The sequence below is a fragment of the Oncorhynchus keta genome, chromosome 10 (assembly GCF_023373465.1).
Source record: "Oncorhynchus keta strain PuntledgeMale-10-30-2019 chromosome 10, Oket_V2, whole genome shotgun sequence".
Classification (NCBI taxonomy): domain Eukaryota; kingdom Metazoa; phylum Chordata; class Actinopteri; order Salmoniformes; family Salmonidae; genus Oncorhynchus; species Oncorhynchus keta.
In genome coordinates this window covers 67026781-67044180 of record NC_068430.1, presented here as the reverse complement: position 1 = coordinate 67044180, position 17400 = coordinate 67026781, and the positions used below count along the sequence as shown (strand labels likewise).

At 46.2% G+C, this 17400-nt stretch overlaps 1 protein-coding gene across 4 annotated transcripts; it reads right to left on the bottom strand.

The window, feature by feature from the left end:
* Window positions 1-4845: 4845 nt before the first annotated feature.
* On the bottom strand, window positions 4846-7299 carry LOC118374393 (rho-related GTP-binding protein RhoU-like). Of its 4 annotated transcripts, none has more exons than XM_035760791.2 (4): window positions 6714-7299; window positions 6357-6415; window positions 6195-6224; window positions 4846-5407 (listed from the first exon to the last, which is right to left on the bottom strand). In XM_035760791.2, the coding sequence occupies exons 1-4, from the start codon at window positions 6973-6975 to the stop codon at window positions 4910-4912; spliced, it is 849 nt and encodes a 282-aa protein (XP_035616684.1). In that variant the 5' UTR covers window positions 6976-7299; the 3' UTR covers window positions 4846-4909. The 4 variants fall into 4 exon arrangements, with proteins under 4 accessions (XP_035616684.1, XP_035616685.1, XP_035616686.1 ...); XM_035760792.2 differs by having other exon boundaries at window positions 6723-7294; XM_035760793.2 differs by lacking the exon at window positions 6195-6224 and having other exon boundaries at window positions 6714-7298.
* Between the last annotated feature and the right edge of the window lie 10101 nt (window positions 7300-17400).

Sequence of the window (17400 nt, the reverse complement as noted above, 5' to 3'; positions counted from 1 at the left end):
ATCTTGCTGCTATGGATAATATATGGATAGTATCCTGCTGCTATGATTAATATATGGATAGTATCTTGCTGCTATGGATAATCTATGGATAGTCCCACCAACCTCCATCAATGTGAGAAATATATAACTACTTGTTTTAGTCAAAACAAGTACTCAAATTTGCTACCATATTGATTTGTTAGTGAGGTATTGTGATATTCGGAGACACTCCTTTATGTCACTTTTCTCTTTTAGTTAAATGACTTCTTGTTCGGTAAGGTCATCTGCACTCTATGGTAATGGAAAGGTTCAGTGAAACGTTAGAATCACATACCAGATCATATTCTCCCTCTAGAATACTTCTGACGTTATCGTCCTCTATGACCCATGTGTCCCAGTGTAAGATACAGAGTACTGTATGATCCCAGTGAGGTGACCACCACAGCGCTTACAAGGCTGTTGTATTAAGTCATCAGCCTGACACAATGACAGACTAGACAGGACATTTCAGATGTTATGTATGATGAGTGAATTCCGGTACATAATACATCATCAGGTTCAGACAAAGGGCCTCTTAGTATGCAGATCTCCTGACAAAGGGTTTAGCACTGGCTATAAATACCAACCTGTCACATACCCACCTCCGGCAGCTGATGGAGAGCGACAGGGTGTGTATGTGTGTGCTCGCACATGGGTGTTTAAAAGAGACAAACAAATTGAATTTGCAGGTTTCGGGAGAGTGTGATGGTTCTCTTCTGATTGTTTAAAAGAGACAAACACTTCCTTAAATCTTTATGAGTGTGGCTATCTTTTCCTGTATGTGCGTGTGAGTGTCCGAAGTCAATCAAATCCAATCCCCGGTAACACAGTAATACATGAATTACAAAGTAATAGTGACAAGCAACTGCATACAGTGAGTCCTTCAATCAAAGCCAAGCACATTCTACTTGAGAATTCCACCCTCCAGACATCTTCCCGCTCTATTTAAAGCCACCTGGCATTTCAAAAAGCAATAGGGCCAAAATAGGTGCCTTCAGGAACAGCACCAGCCGCCTGGGACTGAAAGGAAGGGGGATTTGGGCGTTAAATATAGCCCCCCCACGTATTCCTTTGCCAGCAGAGAAGGACCCCTCCCTAATTGACAGTGTTTGAAAAACGTGTCTTGGGAAAAGGGGTGTGCATGGGGGAGTGGAAGTGGTGCAGCAGTATGAAATAGCTTGAATGGTCGAAGCTGGGTAAAGCTGGGTAAAGAGAGAGAATTGCTGCGTCAACAACAGTGAGTTGTGTCTGTCCATAAATACAGTGGTTGCTTTGAGTGGAGCCGCTGAGCCGCAGGTCAGAACAGAGCCAGAGCTGTGGTCTTTGACTTGGGTCTTTAATGCTAGTCAGAGCTAATATGCCAAGTTGACGAGCACAGCTAAGAGGGGGGATGAAAATATCCCCCTGTGCCAGAGCAGCCAGGTCCTCTAAAAACTACCTGTTGCTTCTAGGCAGAGGCACTCAATAGTACATCTAGAATACTATAAAGTCTGCTGTTTGGAGCCACTATGTAGTTGTGCTACATAGTTGAGGAATAGGTGTGTCGACCTACAGTACAGTGCAGTAAATATCTATATTATACGGATTAGGCAACTGAATAATGTCTTGAAATTCAGATAGTATGAAGATCTGAGACACTGTGTAATGTATTCTCTAAACTCAGACCTGTAAACAGAATAAAGAGATCTCTGCCACTGATAAGATATGTGAGGTGATAGAGATGCGCTGACCTTAGGCAGCTTGTGGAGCATGAACTGCAGCTCAGAATTTGTAATGCTTTAGGGACATCTAGTGGCAGCGAATGTCAGTCACGACAACAGAAAATGGCAGGGTTCTCTCCACAAACTCCCTCAAAATTGAACAGGTTTTACATTATGGACATATACGATTTTCTTATAACTTTGAAAACAAAGAATATTTGATATATTTGGAACAGAGTACACTACATGTTGGAACAGACAAATAATGGATGAGTGAATAGGAATTTGAAGCTGCCAGCTGTCCCTGCCAAATGCCTCACAAGTTAACCACACCAGCATGTCAACTTTCTCAAGCTGTTCAAATCTTGGTGACAGGATTAAGTGAGTTCATGCACCTGTCCTCTCCTCCCCCAGTCAATAGGGACAGTACAATAATAAAACATCAAGAGTACTACAGAATATTGGAGGCATTAACTATGTAAAACAATAGAAATAAGCATTTAATTTATAACAAAAAAACAAGATAGCAATCACTAGGGCCGGACAAAATCAGTTTTGTTATCATTAACTTTATATCAATAATCAGTAAAAGTTTTCATGTTTTCTATCATTATCATACTTTATTTGAAATCCTTTAAATAATTTCAGCATGCTTCAGAAATATCTCCACTTGCAGATAGTATTTGCCAATTAACATTGGAATGCATCTCTAGTGATATGAACCCCGTTCCCCAGTGATCTCTGTTCTCTTTATGGTAAATCTCCAGCAGCAGGGGGACAGGGTCTGAGTCTTGCTTAGTCTTCCTAGGCAGACAGTCTTGGTTGACATCAGAGCAGGGTGAAGGTATGATGGCATTCAGGGGACTGGGTCAGCCACCATATGCCCAGCTAATCCAATCCAGGTGGTCCTGTCTCGTTCTATTAGAAAGCTGCGTACGGCCTCCACCGGAGAACCACTACGATTCATCACCACGACAGACCTGACTAGGGATCAGGGAGGAAAGCCATACCAATTGATCTGCAGATTAGAGTCAGATTAGAGTCAATCTGACTGGGAAACTACAGTATCCTTTAGCTGTGTTTGGTTGGGATGTCCAGCAATGTCAACAACTGATACAGGAACTACTTGAACTTGAAAGAGCGATCATTGTACAGTGGGGCAAAAAAATATTTAGTTAGCCACCAATTGTGCAAGTTCTCCCACTTAAAAATATGAGAGAGGCCTGTCATTTTCATCATAGGTACACTTCGACTATGACAGATATAATGAGAAAAAAAATCCAGAAAATCACATTGTAGGATTTTTAATGAATTGATTTGCAAATTATGGTGGAAAATAAGTATTTGGTCAATAACAAAAGTTTATCTCAATACTTTGTTATATACCCTTTGTTGGCAATGACAGAGGTCAAATGTTTTCTGTAAGTCTTCACAAGGTTTTCACACACTGTTGCTGGTATTTTGGCCCATTCCTCCATGCAGATCTCCTCAAGAGCAGTGATGTTTTGGGGCTGTTGCCGGGCAACACAGACTTTCAAATCCCTCCAAAGATTTTCTATGGGGTTGAGATCTGGAGACTGGCTAGGCCACTCCAGGACCTTGAAATGCTTCTTACGAAGCCACTCCTTCGTTGCCCGGGAAGTGTGTTTGGGATCATTGTCATGCTGAAAGACCCAACTACTTTTCATCTTCAATGCCCTTGCTGATGGAAGGAGGTTTTCACTCAATCTCACGATACATGGCCCCATTCATTCTTTCCTTTACATGTATCAGTCGTCCTGGTCCCTTTGCAGAAGAACAGCCCCAAAGCATGAGGTTTCCACCCCATGCTTCACAGTAGGTATGGTGTTCTTTGGATGCAACTCAGCATTCTTTGTCCTCCAAACACGACGAGTTGAGTTTTTACCAAAAAGTTGTATTTTGGTTTCATCTGACCATTTCATCAGGCCCATACCATTCTCCCAATCTTCTTCTGGATCATCCAAATGCTCTCTAGCAAACTTCAGATGGGCCTGGACATGTACTGGCTTAAGCAGGGGGACACGAGTCCCTGGCGGCGTAGTGTGTTACTGATGGTAGGCTTTGTTACTTTGGTCCCTGCTCTCTGCAAGTCATTCACTAGGTCCCCCCGTGTGGTTCTGGGATTTTTGCTCAACGTTCTTGTGATCATTTTGACCCCACGGGGTGAGATCTTGCATGGAGCCCCAGATCGAGGGAGATTATCAGTGGGCTTGTATGTCTTCCATTTCCTAATAATTGCTCCCACAGTTGATTTCTTCAAACCAAGCTGCTTACCTATTGCAGATTCAGTCTTCCCAGCCTGGTGCAGGTCTACAATTTTGTTTCTGGTGTCCTTTGACAGCTCTTTGGTCTTGGCCAGTGGAGTTTGGAGTGTGACTGAGGTTGTGGACAGGTGTCTTTTATACTGATAACAAGTTCAAACAGGTGCCATTAATACAGGTAACGAGTGGAGGACAGAGGAGCCTCTTAAAGAAGAAGTTACAGGTCTGTGAGAGCCAGAAATCTTGTTGTTTGTAGGTGACCAAATACTTATTTTGCACCATAATTTGCAAATAAATTCATTTAAAAAATCCTACAATGTGATTTTCTGGATTTTTTTTCTCATTTTGTCTGTCATAGTTGAAGTGTACCTATGATGAAAATGACAGGCCTCTCTCATCTTTTTAAGTGGGAGAACTTGCACAATTGGTGGCTGACTAAATACTTTTTTGCCCCACTATACATGATCTGATATAGGTTAATAAATAACATTGAGAGACTTTGTCAAAATGGCGGACACAAAGTAAGTTTATGGTTTGGCGTTACAGTTGCTATTGGCTGGTTTCTCGTAATCCTCCACAACATTCTCCAATGGTGACCTTTGACACTTGATGGGGATTACACAGAATGACACAGAGATCATTGTGAAGTCAGTCATTTCATTAGTAGTCTCCCCAGCTACTGGATTTGCTCATTCAAATCAACTCAGACTTGTTGTGCCCTCGTCATGGCCTTGGAACACAAAATCTTGTCCTACCCGTAGTTAACATAAAGTATCACAAACGTTGAAACTCTGCATTTCATTCATTATCTTGCCAGCTGATTGAGTGATATTATATATGGAGTGAAAAAAACTAAAGACTAAACACAAGCTTAGAAAAATGTCAAATCCTAAACAGCTGCTTGCGGGTTCAATCAAACTCTCCTCCCACACACTCTCCTGCCACAACAACACAGCTCAGCTTCTTCCACCAAGTCTCAGAGAGACTCTTGATCTTATCCGGGGTCTTCTTCCTCAGGCTCTGCCTCTGCTGGAGCTTCTGAACGTTCTCCACTGGCTGGATGCTGGCCAAGATGGCCTGGTCAAACACCTCCTTCAGATTCTTCTGGGTCAGACCCGAGCACTCTACAAAGGACACGGCCCCGATATCCTTCGCCAGCTGCTGGGCCTCCTCGGTGCTCACAGGCCGCTCCTGATTCCTGGCCAGCTGGACCAGCACCTGGACGTCTTCCCTCAGGTCCAGCTGGGTCCCCACCAGGACCATGGGTGCTCCGGGGCAGTGATGGCGAATCTCGGGCGCCCAGCGGTCGGTGGCGTTGCGGAAGGAGGAGGGGCGCACCACACTGTAGCAGAGCAGGAAGACGTCGGCATTGTGGTAGCATAGAGGGCGGATCCGGTCCAGCTCGTCCTATAGGAGACATTTACATTTACATTTAAGTCATTTAGCAGACGCTCTTATCCAGAGCGACTTACAAATTGGTGCGTTCACCTTATGACATCCAGTAGAACAGTCACTTTACAATAGTGCATCTAAATCTTAAAGGGGGGGGGGGGTGAGAAGGATTACTTACCCTATCCTAGGAAGACAGGAAGGGAAAGTCTCAAGTTGAGGAAGTGGAAGGGTCAGAGATACCCAATCCCAAATTGATTCTTAGCCCTGACCTTAGCCCTGACCTTAGCCCTGACCTTACAGATTCTGAAAAAAAACTACTGTATGGTTAGCAATATGGTCCACTAATACTTCCATTTCCCTCTCTGAGTTCAGGGCATTTTGATTATTACACATATCCAATCCATTCAGATCTACAAAGGTGCCTAGTAAGGAGTAGGGGAAGAGTTGATTTGGAATTGGGCATGAGTCAGGAAGAGCAAAGTCTGTGAGAGTCGTCCAAAAGGGGGCGATAAAGCACAGATAGCCAGAGGGGACAAAAGAAGGCATCGATTCTGGGGGCATGGACAGGAACCTCCTACAGGGGGTGATATAAGTCTGAGGATTAAGGGGGAGGCAACGACTATGAGAGATATTCTGCCAGGGGGTGTAACTACTGACACAGGATCAGAGAGGGGAGGGTGTGCAGGGGAATCCCTACAGGGGGATACCAAGACACAGGTAGAATGTGGAGGCAACCTATGTTGGGATAAGTGAAGCTGTGGAACCTAAACAAACTACTGACCACTGATAGAGAACGGCTTACATTAATAGTGTCATCCTCCATCCCCCATTTCTCTCATTTTGAGCAGAGCATGTGAAGAAAGAATAATGTGTTAGCTCTACCATTACAATAGAATATCCTTGTTAATGTCTATAGGTTACTAACACTCATTTAGTGTTGGATTCAAAAACAACTTTGACTCACCTGGCCAGCCATATCACAGAGTTGCAGTCTCACAGGTTTTCCGTCCACCACAACCATAGCTGAGAAAAAGAAGATGGTACACAGATTTGTTACTGATGGTGACAGCATTTAGAATTTTTTCAATGCCTACCTGTCATAGCACTATGCATCGGTGACGTTTACTTTGCACAATCAAAGTATATCAAATAGTAACCTGTTATTGATTCAGAGAGATCTAAAAGAACACACAAAAGCAACAAACAAAAACAAGAAAACATTTATAAAATGCAACATGTGGATAAATCAATTCATGAGTAAAACCTGTGACAAAAGCAGTCAAATTAACAATAACTCAACGTGATTTTTCTGATTTCTCACATAAATGACCTGCAAAGTTGTCGAAAGCTGTTGGAATGTATTCTGTCGGATAACCATTTGTGGTGTAGCTGACGATAAGACTTGTCTTCCCCACTGCTCCATCTCCGACGAGGACGCAGTTCACCTTGCGCTCAGGTACGGAGCCCGACCGCCCACGCGTTGAAAGAGGAACGTCTCTGTTCTTGCCACGCCGTGGTGGTACCGGTGGAGCCGAATCCAAGATCCGATGGGGTTTCTGCACTCTTATATCTTGAGGAAGCATTTTGCCGTCGAATAACTGGCCTAATCCACGGGGAATAACGCTTCAATAATACCAGAGCCGTCTGGGTCTCTGCACCTTGATATCCCATATGTTGGTTCCCTTCCCAAAGTTGATAGAACCAGCACGCACCTGACTGTCCGTTTCTGTCAGTAAATCATAGACATTTAGAGAAATAATAATCCAGGTAAACTACAACTGAACTCGTGAAGCATACTGTAAACGGAAGACTGCCGTTACATTTCTCCACGCCGCATGGTCTATTGATTGGCATCATCTGCATCTGGTGTGTTAATGGTTGTAAGAGGATTACTGCGCGCCACATGAGGTGCGGTGCGTGTCCCAGGGCTTTCAAAGTGAAACAAACTAAGATCCTTTGAAACTCTGAACCCCTGTAGTAAATAATGTGATCCATTTTGTCATTTACACAAGTAAATATGGTGAATATCTAAAACAAACGTGTAGACCTACATTGGTCATCTATTTTTTAAGGATAGGGTACACTGAATATTAATCGGTTTTGTTTTTTCGTTCAATTTTAGCAACAACATAAGAAGAATTTGTAGCCCAGTCTAACAAAGTTGCATTATCCTTACATGGAGTAAATGAGGACTCAGTTGAGGACTCAGTTTTAACCCTGACACAGGCATACTACAACATAGTGCCTCTTGGTAGACCTTGGGCCTAGCAGAATGGCAGGGATGTGAAATCATGACTGGAGTATTAGCTGTAGAATTGATAGAAACATTGGATTTCTATCACTAGATTATTTATATGCTATTCAAAGTTGAACATATTTCTTAATTAACAGAAAACTGCATGTAGAGCCACAGCAGAAGTGAGTGGGAGTGAGAGTATGCACAGAGCAACAGTGAAACAGGGTGTACAGTGAGGAGTGAGACCAAGTGGGAGTACAGGGAATGATATACTGCTTTACAAAATCTTGTAACGTAAGAACTATAGTAGATAGAACATCCATTCTCAATCTATTATATTATAGTTGTAGAGGAAGCCCTTGTTATTCATTTCCACAATATATGTTACGGTTTTCTTGTGTCGAAGGAGAGGCGGACCAATACGCAGAGTGGTTGAAGTTCATGTTTTTTTTTTTATAAGAAAAACTATACATGAACAAACTACAAAACAATAAATGTGAAAACCTGAAACCAGTCCTGTATGGCACAAACACAGGAAACAATCACCCACAAAACCCAACACCAAACAGGCTACCTAAATATGGTTCCCAATCAGAGACAATGACTAACACCTGCCTCTGGTTGAGAACCATATCAGGCCAAACACAGAAACAGACAAACTAGACACACAACATAGAATGCCCACTCAGATCACACCCTGACCAAAAAGAAACATAGAAACATACAAAGCAAACTATGGACAGGGTGTGAAAAACCTGAAACCAGTCCTGTATGGCACAAACACAGGAAACAATCACCCACAAAACCCAACACCAAACAGGCTACCTAAATATGGTTCCCAATCAGAGACAATGACTAACACCTGCCTCTGGTTGAGAACCATATCAGGCCAAACACAGAAACAGACAAACTAGACACACAACATAGAATGCCCACTCAGATCACACCCTGACCAAACAGAAACATAGAAACATACAAAGCAAACTATGGACAGGGTGTGACAGAACCCCCCCAAGGTGCGGACTCCGGCCGCAAAACCTGAACCTATTGGGGAGTGTCTGGGTGGGCATCTGTCCGCGGTGGCGGCTCTGGTGCTGGACGGGGCCCCCACTTCACCATAGTCTTAGTCCGCCACATTGTCCGCTTCCGTGGCCTCCTAACCACGGCGACCCTTCTAAATGACCCCACAGAACTGAGGGCAGCTCAGGACAGAGGGGCAGCTCGGGACAGAGGGGCAGCTCGGGACAGAGGGGCAGCTCCGTACTGGCTGACGACTCTGGCAGATCCTGGCTGACTGGCTGCTCTGGCAGATCCTGGCTGAATGGCGGCTCTGGCAGATCCTGGCTGAATGGCAGGTCTGGCAGATCCATGCTAACTGGCGGTTCTGGCTGCTCCATGCTGACTGGTGGCTCTGGCTGCTCCATGCTGACTGGCGGATCTGGCTGCTCCATGCTGACTGGCGGCTCTGGCTGCTCCATGCAGACTGGCGGCTCTGGCTGCTCCATGCAGACTGGCGGCTCCATGCAGACTGGCGGCTCTGACTGCTCCCTGCAGACTGGCGGCTCTGGCTGCTCCATGCAGACTGGCGGCTCTGGCTGCTCCATGCAGACTGGCGGCTCTGGCTGCTCCATGCAGACTGGCGGCTCTGGCTGCTCCATGCAGACTGGCGGCTCTGGCTGCTCCATGCAGACTGGCGGCTCTGGCTGCTCCATGCAGACTGGCGGCTCTGGCTGCTCCATGCAGACTGGCGGCTCTGGCTGCTCCATGCAGACTGGCAGCTCTGGCAGCTCCATGCAGACTGGCAGCTCTGGCAGCTCCTTGTAGACTGGCAGCTCCTTGCAGACTGGCAGCTCTGGCAGCGCTGGACAGGCGGGAGACTCCGGCAGCGCTGTAGAGTAGGAAGACTCTGGCAGCGCTGGACAGGCGGGAGACTCTAACAGCGCTGGAGAGGAGGAAGGCTCCGGCAGCGCTGGACAGGCAAAGCGCACTGTGGGCCTGGTGCATGGTGTTGGCACTGGTGGTACTAGGCCGAGGACACGCACAGGAAGCCTGGTGCGGGGAGCTGCCACCGGAGGGCTGGTGCGTGGAGGTGGTACTGGATAGACCGGACCGTGCAGGCGCACTGGAGCTCTTGAGCACCGAGCCTGCTCAACCTTACCTGGTTGAATGCTCCCGGTCGCCCTGCCAGTGCGGCGAGGTGGAATAGCCCGCACTGGGCTATGCAGGCGAACCGGGGACACCATGCGCAAGGCTGGTGCCATGTAAGCCGGCCCAAGGAGACGCACTGGAGACCAGATGCGTAGAGCCGGCTAAATGGCACTTGGCTCAATGCCCACTCTAGCTCGGCCGATACGCGGAGCTGGAATGTACCGCACCGGGCTATGCACCCGCACTGGGGACACCGTGCGCTCCAAAGCATAACACTGTGCCTGCCCGGTCTCTCTAGCCCCCAGGTAAGCATAGGAAGTTGGCGCAGGTCTCCTACCTGGCTTCGCCATACTCCCTGTGTGCCTCCTCCCAAGAATGTTTTGGGGCTGACTCTCGGGCTTCCGTCCGCGTCGCCGTGCTCGTCTCTCCAACTCCATTCTCCTATAACCCTCCTGGCACTGCTCCAGCGAATCCCAGGCGGGCTCCGGCACTCTCCCTGGGTCGACCGCCCACCTGTCTATTTCCTCCCAAGTAGTATAGTCTATACTTCGCTGTCACCACGCCGCTTGGTCCTGTTGTGGCGGGTGATTCTGTTACGGTTTTCTTGTGTCGAAGGAGAGGCGGACCAATACGCAGAGTGGTTGAAGTTCATGTTTTTTTTTATAAGAAAAACTATACATGAACAAACTTCAAAATAATAAATGTGAAAACCCAAAACCAGTCCTGTATGGCACAAACACTAACACAGGAAACAATCACCCACAAAACCCAACACCAAACAGGCTACCTAAATATGGTTACCAATCAGAGACAATGACTAACACCTGCCTCTGATTGAGAACCATATCAGGCCAAACCCAGAAACAGACAAACTAGACACACAACATAGAATGCCCACTCAGATCACACCCTGACCAAACAAAACATAGAAACATACAAAGCAAACTATGGTCAGGGTGTGACAATATATGTATATGGTGACGGGCATCTCAGGGCTTCATTGTCTATCAGTGCCAGTGATATTTAAACTTTTTATTCAAAGAAGATTCCTAAAATATGCAAATCAGAGACGTGGGATCTTTAACCAGGCGATGACTTTGTTTAATTAATAGGATTAACGAAGAGTCATGGTGAAAAGACAAAAGGTAGCATCACACAATGAGGACTGACGACCAGCCAGCACCCCACTTCTACTAGATGGTACTATAAACATATCCTCTGTGAACACCATCATCATACAAAGCCACTATTCCACCCTTGGACAAACAATCTTCCCAAAGACCCACAAGCTGATAGACTAGACACCTAATCAGAACCTTTAGGGAGCGCCAGGCGCCCTTTTAAGGTTTGCAGAGCTGGCAAATATATTTACTCAATTTTAGCGATTGGGATTAAGGGGCTCTGGGGCTCTTCCCCCCACACCCTCCCTCCCTCCCTCCTGCCTTCATTCCCTATCTTTATCCCTCCCTCGTGCTCTACCCTCTCACTCTCTTTTTGATGGGATCAGCTGAGCGACGCATTCTCTCCCTCTCTCCTTTTCGCTCCATCTCTCTCTGTATCCCTCGGGGACCGGGTGCTCGGACTCTATAGTTATGGGCCGCGGCCATCTGTCAGCGTGAGGCGTTCACGCAGCCACCAGAAGGCCACAACATGTGCTGATTTAAATGGAAAATCCAACTTTCCCAGGACAGGCCTGACCCCGGCAGCCGTAAAACCCTCTGTACCCCCCCACCAGCACCATCTCCATCCCCATCAAACCAACCTGCCCCATCTCCATCCTCAGCCAGCTATCCCAGCCCCGGCCCCACCCTCCCAAGAAATACTGTCTGCATGCGAATCAGTGAATTAAAGCCCCACCCCTCCTCCTCCCCTGTATGGTGTATGGTAATGACTGTGCAATGTGCAGAGGGGGAACCTTCTTACACACAATGATGGATTTCCACCTTAGCAGCTGATGTTCCCAGGGTCGGACGGGTAGGGTGGGGTCTGGTGGGGTGGGCTACTAAAATGGGTGGAGGGTGTGTCTTAAAATTCCTGCTGGTGTGAGAGCTAGGGATCAGCTGATTGGTAAAATTGATTCTAAAGGAAGAGGGGGTATGGGTTTAAGATAGAGGGTAAGGTGGGGGTTGGTTGTCTGTGCCTGTGCTGGGGGACCCTGGGGGACAATGGGGCCAGGGCGGGGGTTGGGGAGAGGGTTGGGGCGGTGAGTGTCACACGCTTTTGCTTTGTGGCTCGGTCAACAGGCGTGTGCCACGGTGTTGTCTCAACTCCCGCGCCTGCTGTCCACCCAGCTCTGGGGATGGGGGAGAGGGCCATGAGAACCATCCCTGGGTCTTTAATGAGGGGCGTGCTGGTTTTTATCAAAGATGGACAAGGCATCATTAGAATCACCATTAGAGCTCCATACAATGGGGGGACAAACTCCCTGAGCTATGGATGGGAATATCATACACAAATGCCTAAATGCTTATATGAGCATGATTGGAGATCTGCTGTACTTTATATTACATTCACTTTTAGGCTATATAACCTCTAATATTGCAGTGAGGAAGACTTATGGTACACTCAATGTCATTTTATAATTTAGTGGATGCAATGTTCTGTGCTTTTCTCATGTGTTGTAATGGTTACTTTACAAACTTAAATGTTTTCCTTTATCATTTAACTCCATTCAATTCAATGAAAGAAACAAGACAACAGTCAATACAGCCCTATTATTCAGTACAGCTTCCAGAAACCACGTTATAGCATTGTTTTAATGATTATCTCATGATGTAATAACATCCAAATCATGACTCGTCTGTCTTTACAGACACTCCATTTTATTCACCACAGAGAGAGAATCGATATCACTAGAGGTTATTATGTCATACACCATATCCCACATGGTAGTTTGTCATCATTAACGTTTAGCCAAAAAAACATGTTGTGGCCCTGCAGCCCTTCTAAGAGTCCCTACAAGTCTTTTATTTAATGGGCTCTGCTGGCCTGGCCAGTGTGACCAGAGAGAGAAGCATTGTCATAGTGGAGACTGTGACACTACAGAGGTGGCAGCTGGCATCCCAGCTTGCAGGCCCATCTCGTCACAAAGGAGGGCCTTCCCCCTAGGGGCAGTGATTTAGGACAGGGGTCTCTGGACAGACCCTGGAGGAAACCCCTTATGAAGAGGACATTGCTTCTAAACCGGCCCCCCTCACCATACACCCTTCTATAGCCCCCCTGCTGCTTTCCGCACCATGTAGCCTAGCTTACCCTCACCCCCCTCCACCTTCCACCCAAGCTCCCCTCTTCCCTCTTGGGACAGAGGCTAATGGTCATGGTGCAGCAGGGAAGGGGCTGGAGAATTCCTGAGGTGTAGTGCTAACGCTAGCTATCCACACACAATGGGGAAGACAATACAACAGGTGTGTTTGGATCTTCTGTCCAGTAGCAGCTGAGGGATAGGGACAGGGCTATTATCGTTATTATCTAGGGCTGCCAGTGGGCTTTCAGGCTACTTTTCCCGCTCATCCTCATAGAACAAAACCCTCCTCTGTCTTTAACCTGCTCCCGCCCTGTTCCTTGTTGTTCCCATCAGCCTCCTCTACTGAACCACAACACCTGCCTGCTGCTGCCCCTGGCTTGGCCACTCCAGAATTACCCAAACGGCCACTTAGGAGATCAGCGTGATAAACTAGGCTGAATACAGCTCCATTGCTTCTCTATGCTTTTCTAGTCAAGTCTCTAAAGCATGAGAAAATCAAAACACCTTGGTGTTACTACTTCAACTTCCAACAACAACAAGAGACTTTATATAGCCCCTTTATTACATAGCTACAAACCCCATCTCTCAAATGAACAGTCTTAGAACAGATTGCATTGCCTGGCCACATGATATTGCTTGTGACAATGCCTCTAACAGAGCGTGTGTCCTGAGGGGATAGGGAGTATTTGGTTACCACACCCTTGGTCTATCCCATTGTGATTGGTCCGAGTCCCAGAGAGGTTGAAAGGGACATGTGTGCATATGTGGGCCGACAACGCAGGTGCCTACATCTGTTCATGGCTGGGCAGATGTCGTGGAGAGAGATAGAGAGTGACGGGAGAAATAGAGAGAGAGAGAGAGAGAGAGAGAGAGAGAGAGAGAGAGAGAGAGAGAGAGAGAGAGAGAGAGAGAGAGAGAGAGAGAGAGAGAGAGAGAGAGAGAGGGAAAGAGAGAGAGAGAGAGAGAGAGAGAGAGAGAGAGAGAGAGAGAGAGAGAGAGAGAGAGAGAGAGAGAGAGAGAGAGAGGTGTCACTTTCCCATTCACAAGGTCTCTCTATTCATAGATTGTGGCAGACAATTTCATCCAGATTGCACCGGTTCAGAAATGAGAAAGACTGAAAAAATCTCGGAGGTACTACAAATGATCGTCTTTACAAAACTACGGCCATACCTTCCACATCGTTTTTCATAAGCAATAAAGATCATGCCTGGGGTAGTTCCTATTAGAACTAAACTAGAATGATACAATAATTAATCAGCCCCTATTTCCATGTCATGGTTGGAGTTATCAACACTAAAGAGTTGGGTAGAATCAAAAACCTCTTTCTACTCCATGTACTTCACCTCACTATATCTGCATTGATTATTCACTGATTATATCACATATCACCATGTGTATTTGTTGTGTGTGGAAATATGTCATACAAATGATCAGATGTTGAATGATCGATTTATGCATAGGGACCGCATATGCTCTGATGCGCCAACGCATGGGCGTTACCCGTGGGGAACGTGGCAGATGTGTTTTTATAAACATTGGCACGCGACAGGCCACTGCTCCTTGAAAAACTTCGACGCATTCTCCTCCTCCCCCCTCCCTCCTCTGTCCCACACACTCCCACACATCCCACTCGCGCCACACACACGCGCGGGCGCGTCTTCAGGGGCCACCGCGTATTTATCGCGGCACTCTTCCCCAAAGAGAGCCCAGCACGTCCTCAGCCACAACATATGCAAATGTGACAGCAGCACGACTAGGGGGCACCCATGGATTGGCCTGTGCCCCCTTCAAGCAGCTGGCCATAGTAATCTGATCTGGACACAAAGGCCGCGCTGCTCCTGCAGAGTCCAAGGATTTCAGCAGGTAAACAGGCGGGTCAGAAATTATGGAAATTGAGAGAACCCCGACCAGAGAAGATGAGTTGCTGGTATTAGGCCTATATCAGCCCTGGTAAGACAAATATAAAGTTGCCCTTCAGTCGCCAATCTTCTTTGTGCCGAAAAATGACCACACAACGTTTATATTTCATGAGACAGAAGCTATAGCCTGGATGAGAGTTTGGGGGAAAAAATAAACGATATTGGTCGAACCAGTAAGTAGGTGAATCGTGCCAACAGTCTGAATGCTCAGAAATAATCAATAGTATGTCGATTGATCACTTGGTAACAGTTACCAACCCCCCATTCAAGCTAATCTTCTTCTCCACACCACTTCATATGATCGATATCGTGTGATGCGCGCCGTGTTTACGTTCCCATGAGCTACCATGTGGTGTCTACTCTTCGGGGACGAAAACTTCTGGCTTCCCCTCGCCATATGGCCCAGCATAGCCATACCGTTACAGGTTCTTTAACATGCTTCCAGTTCAATGTAGACAGAGCCAGCCAGTGGACACTGGCATATAGACCCGTGCGCTTGAGGGAAGCTAGGGAGGAGTGAGGGGGAGGAGGAAAAAACGACGTTTGGGTAGTGGCAGATGGCTTGTAAGGGTCTGGCCGCGTCTGAAGGCGTGTCGTGGCCCTTCACGGAGAATCCCCAAGGGCTACCCGTGCATTCAGAATCAATGAAAATTGAAGCACAGAGAATGGATGAATAGTCAGACCTCGAGTCACCCTTTTTGTTAGCAGCAGCTACTGGTGGGCAGGAGTTAAACTACAACAGCCCCCTACAGTAGCACTTTAGTTAAACAGTCACCCCCGTAGCCATCATTTTTGGAAAGGAATTAAGGTAGGAAAGTAGAGAAGGGGGCATTTTGCCAAACTCAAGTCTGAATGGGTTGGCAGCACACGAATAAAAATATGTATGCAGAGGGAAGTTCTTATGGGTGCCTGTAGGGGTGGGTTTTGTGCAATGGAGAAAGCAGTTTCTCATGTATAACTACTGCGCAGTTTATTTGCCCAAAGTGTTCCATATGGAAAAATGTTGGGCAATGGTTAGACGCATCATGCTGTTTCTGGGTCATTGCCACCGAGAAGAAAAGACGAACCCAAACTGAATGAACTCTACTATAAAAGTTATTCAGATGCTTTAATGCAAAAACAACGCCCTTTCTACTGTGAAATACATGTGAATGATTTGCGTAATCACAGCACAGCTGTCACATCACAAACATCACCAACAACACCGATGTATTCGTTCTGTCTATAGGCTGTTTGTGTTGTCAATAGGGATAGAAAACAGGTACAACTACAACAACAACTCCCGCTGTTCGATAAAAGGGAATTTAAACCACCCCGACTTGCATATTTTAGCAGTGACGCAATGTATCTGTGTATGGTAACTATGGACCTCAGGCCATGGCTATTATCCAAAAGAAAATCACACGTATAATGAACGACCTAATTAAGAGAGACCCCTATACCCCACCCCCATTCTGCTTCCCGTTACACAAAAGTAGGCCTACTTGAATAATAGTCTGCCCTAAGTTTGGTTCAATAAATAAACACATCGTGGACACAGAAATAGAGTATTCATTGCATATGCGAGCAAAGAGGGACAACCCAACTATATATTTGACCTACTGTTTGAGTTTTGTTCAGGAGGGGGCTCGTTCTTCTAAATGTTGGGTACATTGTAATTGTGTGCGGATAGCGCCGCGCGCCCAAGGAAGCTCACTCACTGTATATTAAGGGGAGAGCAGGTGCTGCGGAATTACCATACAGCTGAGCGCACAGAGAGAGGGAGAGCAAACTTATTCCTTCAGCACACAATAACAAAGTGCCCTCAGGGCGGCCACGCGGATGTCTCTCTCCTCTTTCTCTCGCACACACTCACATACACACACGTGCACGCACGCACACACACACTTTTTCTTCACTCCACAGAATGAAAAAGGAAAAGCGAATGAAAAACTGTGCCCATACAAATGTTTTTTTCTACTTTACTTCACCACACACCCTTGCCAGAGAATGTTTTCATTACTCAATCCTTAATTCAAAGTATTCGATTTTCCCACAACTAGAAATGCCAAAATGTTTGAAGAGGGTGGAGTTATGCTGCACAATCAACTGAGTCAGGGTTTGACAAATACACTACGCATGGCACGCCAAATATTTAGGCTTTTTCAGAGCTCTCCCTGAAAATGTTTGAAAAACATAAATGTTGTTTTCTTTCCTAACATAAAAATATACAAGTTAACTACCCAATCTACATGTATAAATAAGCTTAAACACCAAGTGTAGGCAGATCTGTACAATACTTTACTGTGAAATACTGATATATAGTTATAACTGAAATCTGGTTTAAACTGGAATAAATAAATTGGCCATTCTGTTTTGTTATTATGTGCTATATTTTTCAATCTCTAATGTTGTGGAAAGTGAGTCATTCCAGGACAGGTTGCTGAGACAGCCCCATACAGTTTACTGGAATACTTTGACA